The sequence below is a fragment of the Lissotriton vulgaris genome, unplaced genomic scaffold (assembly GCF_964263255.1).
Source record: "Lissotriton vulgaris unplaced genomic scaffold, aLisVul1.2 SCAFFOLD_7242, whole genome shotgun sequence".
NCBI lineage: Eukaryota > Metazoa > Chordata > Amphibia > Caudata > Salamandridae > Lissotriton > Lissotriton vulgaris.
The window spans coordinates 1-5,285 of NW_028246279.1; the positions used below are offsets into that span (position 1 = coordinate 1).

A 5,285-nucleotide genomic window follows, 5' to 3' on the forward strand; every position below is an offset into this window, starting at 1 on the left:
TAGGACTATAGGTATCAATGACTTGGATTGGTAAAACAAATGGTATAAATCCTGAATGCTAAAATCTAAATTGATTGAGTGTAGGTTTAACTGTTTAATATATATAGATATATGGGCCCAGGTGAGAATGTTGAACAGATGAGCCCGCGCTCTATCAGTAGGGCTGTCCTCTGTTCTGTTCTGGGCGTGGTTGTTGTTGTTAATCTGGTACAGTCTGAAAACCGAGTTCATTTCAATTACACATAATAATAAAAAGGGCAGTCAGGCAAGCTCAGCCACAAAGAGGTCCAGCAGGTTTGGTACCGCGAGGTATCCCTTTCATTAGCTCTTGTGCCACAGAGAGCAGAGTGCACGCAGAGACGCTTCAGTCGGGTTAACTGTCCAGAGGCCATAGTTACAGAAAAGGGAACAGGGGTAAAACCAGTTCCTATTCTTTTACATGTGACGGGCAATGGACTAAACGCAGCAAACACTGGTGGGCAAATGGACCGAGGAACCATCTGAGCATGCTTTCTGTTGATAAATCATTAGACACAATGCATGGATTTAAAAAAGAAACCTTAGTGCACGAACATGCCTTTTAAGTTATTTTACAAAGTGAGTGAACATTTGCAGTTTTTGCTACAAATAAAACATACTAGAACAAACACTTTTTGTTTGAAACCTAGCCCAAACTTTCACATCTAAAAGGCGGAGACGAGTATTTTCTCCACTTTGTAATGTTTAAAGACAGCAAACCAGTATGGTGTTTGCGCCTCAATAACTCTGGCGCATATGCATTTGTGCCATTCCTTTTCCCACAAGTAAAAAAAAAATGAATCAAATTGACTTTCCCTGTATTTTTTTTAGCCCCACTCGGATAAACGGGTAAAACTGTGCAGCCAGTTTAGGAGCGGCACAAATCACGAAATGGTTTTGGGATGATAATTAAGGCTGTGATTTTATTTTGCCAACAACCTACAAAATGGGGGTGTGGAAGCACTCACGTGGGAGCAGCAGCATTAGAAAAGAAACACATTAACCGACTTTAAGCTCCTCATCCGGGATCCTGGGCCTAATAATTACTGAACAGAAGGGGGATTTGGGGGGCAGCCGAGCCATGAGGTCTTCCCCCCGGGCAGGTTAGGGAGGGGGAAGGGGTTTCATGGGCGCGGCCATTTTGCCGCCGATTGGGCTGCCTGGGATAGCCCAAAGGCAGCCCAAAGTATACCAACAAGCCCAAAAAGGCCTATATATGGGGGCTCCACTTCCGCCCAGCCACCATTTCAGGTATTGTAACCTGGTGGCTGGGTGTGAAGTTTGCAGCTTGCTGCCTGGGATAGCCCAAAGGCAGCCCAAAGTATACCAACAAGCCCAAAAAGGGCTATATATGGGGGCTCCACTTCCGCCCAGCCACCATTTTAGGTATTGTAACCTGGTGGCTGGGTGTGAAGTTTGCAGCTTGTCCCACCCTCCCACCCTTAAGAGGGGGCTACGGGGGGGGGGGAGAAATTTGGCGTTCACTATTTGGTTGGGTGGCGGCGTTTGGGACAGGTGCACAGGGGAGCTTTGCTGTATGTATTTGTCGCTTTGAGCAGGTGCAGGCGGAGTTATGGTTGATGTTGGCCAAGTTTGGCTGGAGTTCGGGTCTTTATCATGATGTTTGGGGATTTGGGGAGCGGGAGCGGGGAAAGGGAAAACAGTTTTGGAGTTACATTAGAGGGGCTTAGTTACAGTTGCAATAAGGCAGATAGGTCTGTAGGTATTGATAGGTTTTGGAGCTAAGATGTAGGGGAGAAAAATGGATACATGAGGATGTTATGAAATTGTATATTTGTATATGCAGGGTGGGGGGATTGTATCATGTGGGGATCGTAGGGGTGGAGGGAGACAAAAACCTAAGGGGTCACATAACTCGATGTTTAGAGAGGTGTCAGTTTTGTGAGGCGGTTGCCAGTTTTAGTACATGTGATGTGCACCTGTTTCAAATAAAGCGGCCTTTTACACACACAAAATGGTAGTCGGTCTTGATTGCCCCCTTCATCCCTCCCAAAGACATGACTTGCAGTGAAACACATACCAGCATTCTCTAGCAATATTCACAGGTTTGAAATCTGCTTTCCGGATCTGCAGTGACCAGAAGTGTATTTTCTGGACTCTTTCCGGGCAAATTTCGATTTCAGGCATTCTACTCTCCCATGTCCCAGTCCTAGCTTCTAACAGCTAATTCAGAAACACAATTTGTCTTTCTGTACACACAATACCAGAAAAGAAAATTTGTAAAAATATTAACATTTTGGTACAAAACAAAGTAACAGGAAATGGTTGTGCTGTGTCTGGGCAGATTCTTCCACCCCAATGTGCACAGGCGGCAGCAGGACCGCTGGTGCCGGTCCAATGAGTCTCTTTTTATTACTATGTTGTTGGAGCCTTCGTGCTTATCTCCGGGACTTGCAGGACTCCTAGAGTACGGACCGGCCCTCCTTTTATCCCGAGGCTTGAAGTCGGAATGGGTGGGCGGGACAGGCTGCTCCATGTCAGGGGTTTCAGCCATCATTTTCAACTTTGCCTCGATGGCTTTCATTTTTGCACTGACACTTAAATTAGACTGCGTTGGTTCAGTACTGGATGAGGGCTCAAAGCTGATTGGAAGAATATTCTCACTCTTGTGGTTATGGTATCTCTTAATTTGTGCATTTACCCATCGCACTACCAACTTTTTGGGGAGTGCCAGCTTTCCATTCAAACAGTGTATTGCTTGTTCAGCTTCCTGCTTTGTTTCAAAATTTACAAAAGAGTACCCTCGAGGTTGCTCCTGTAGTGGTCCAAACTTGTGGAACAGAAAGTCAAACTGTTTTACATTACCAAACTTTTGAAGGAGTTTCAGAAGGTGGTATCAAGTCATCCATGTGCAGCAGCAAAAAGATCACAGGAGATGACAATTAGACCTCACATCAAGAACGTTTCACAGCTCCCTGCATCCCCTGCAGCAAGACTCAGTTATTTTGGGATCCAAATTGCCGATCCATAATCGATGGCCCTCTTGTAAAGAACCTTCTGAAAGAACTGATGCGTTCTCCAATTGCAAAGCTTTAGTCTCTTCCTCCATTATAGACTGTCCATGAATTCAGCCTGCTGTTCGTTGTCCGTTATTGATCTTACAGTCTGGCTCCGTGCCTTCTCTGTCCTCCTTCAGTTGTTGGTTTGGACAGATTTTCTGGTGGCCCTTCTAGTCCCGGGGGTCCGGGTTCTCGGCCCTCCCAGTGTCTTTCTGTCACGGGCTGGATTTTCCTGCTCGTGATTGCCTCTCTCTTGGGTGGTCCTTCCACTTGTTCGGTCTTTTGAGTTTGCCTGCTTCGTTGGCATCCCCTTCTGGTCCGTTGGTTTCTTGTGAGTTTTTCATGAAGCCGCTTGGCTTTGGTATGTGCTCACTGAGTTAATCACGTGGCGAGGAAGACTTATGAGGAGGTAATGCCTCGATTACTTACCGGTAATCTTCATTACTCCGACTATAGTCTTCCTCGCCACATGAGTTCCCATCCCTGCCTGGCTATCGGCTTCATGTTTATGCTTGGTAGTTTCAGGCTGATTGGTTGGGCCGGCCCGCCTCTTATAGAGGTCAGGGGTGTAATGAGTCGGCCATTTTGGGAAGGGATGGGCAGCATGGGAGGCTAACTTTTTTGCTTTGGAGGATTCTGGTGTGGAGCTGAAGCTCACTGAGTTAATCATGTGGCAAGGAAGACTATACTTGGAGTAATGAAGATTACCGGTAAGTAATCGGGGCATTACCATGCTCACGCTGGGGCCAACTCTGTCTCCTCTCAGAACTAGTATCCCTGTCCTGCACAATGGTAATGCGGCTATAGTGGGACCTGGGTAAACTCTATCTTGTAAACAATTGTATAACTTAACAACTTCTACCTAAACCACGACTTCTGGAACAACGAAGGCTAGACCACGACCATTACTTAACCACTACATTTTAAAACACTACTCCCTAAACCACTAAAAAATAAGATTTAATGACACATTTTCAATTTATGCCTTTTTTTTCCTAAAATACTAGTTAATATCTGTGTACAAAAACAAGCACACTGATCATATTCTGATCGTGATTCGAAAGCATTTACAATTGTTAAAATCAAAGCAACACTGCCATCTCCTGAAATAAACCGGTAAATTAAATGTAAACCAATTTCTTCAACATCCTTAGCTGTATTTGAAACTTAACTATTATGAAGTTAATCATCACGTTATATTTCTAGCTATATATATTTTTTTAATCGTATTTCCTTGCATGCGTATTTGTGGGGGGAAACCGCCCACACCCCCGATCTACCCTCAATCACATTTTAAAAGCATGCGTCTTATTTCTTGTCGAGTTGTATCCTGTGTGCGTTAGAACGTGGCACTAGCAATACATTTACTCTGTTTTATGTATCTATGATCTGGTAGGCAAGATGCAAATCTTTGGATCAAAGAAGCACAAAAAAGGTCTAATGGTTAATGAATGATGGGAAGAGTCGTCGCATGTCTTTTATATACAGGAAGGGATTTATAATGGACAAAAATGTTAAATTTAGTGATGATTTAATGTGTGTGAAAGTGAATTTTACCTATTAAATGTATATACCTATGGTTGATGGGTTTTATGCACTGTAATCTCAGTCATTATATTCATGTAGCTTGTGATTCTTTGTATTTTAAGTAGCATGTTATAATTCCATGAATCAAAAAAGATGAAAAAGGTACTCTATGAGGGGTAACACAACTGGTTAGGTAGGCGGAGAGTCTAAGACGGCGAGAAGTGACGGCGAGAAGTGACGTGCAACTCCGGTGTTCTAAAAGTCATGGTTCCATCCTTCCTTGTTCCGTCGTTCGTGGATGTTACCTTTGTGGTTCAGCCCTCTTCGTTGTTCCCTCTTCATTGTTCCGGTAAGTTTTTGTTCATACATCGTTGTTAAGGATGTTTCCCCTTGTAAACAATATCCATGCAAGCCATGTGCGAACAGAGCAGGTAAATGTAGCCAAGACTGGGATGAGGAACGTTGGAAGGATCTGTTACATGCCTGTAACGGGAGAAACATGATCCGATTTTGGGATCCATTCAAATGGGGGAATAGGCTGCAGTCAAAAACCCCGAGTAACCATGTTGAACCTCAGCAATGGGTGTCATTTTTTGAAGCGCAGTTTAAGGCATCACATAGGCAATGAAGCTGCCCCGCCCATTCTAATTGATAATCCATTGGAATTTACATGTAGAGAGGTGGAGTCAGTTCTGAAAATAATTCCAAATGGCAAGGCTC

The 5,285-nt window shown here is 44.1% G+C and overlaps 1 protein-coding gene across 1 annotated transcript; it reads right to left on the reverse strand.

The window, feature by feature from the left end:
* Window positions 1–2,395: 2,395 nt before the first annotated feature.
* Window positions 2,396–3,088, reverse strand: LOC147666008 (putative RNA-binding protein 18; the record flags this gene model as incomplete). Its single annotated transcript, XM_086949327.1, has 2 exons — window positions 2,976–3,088; window positions 2,396–2,876 (listed from the first exon to the last, which is right to left on the reverse strand). Coding segments are annotated over exons 1-2 (594 nt in total), but the record flags the coding sequence as incomplete, so codon positions are not given.
* Window positions 3,089–5,285: the final 2,197 nt, after the last annotated feature.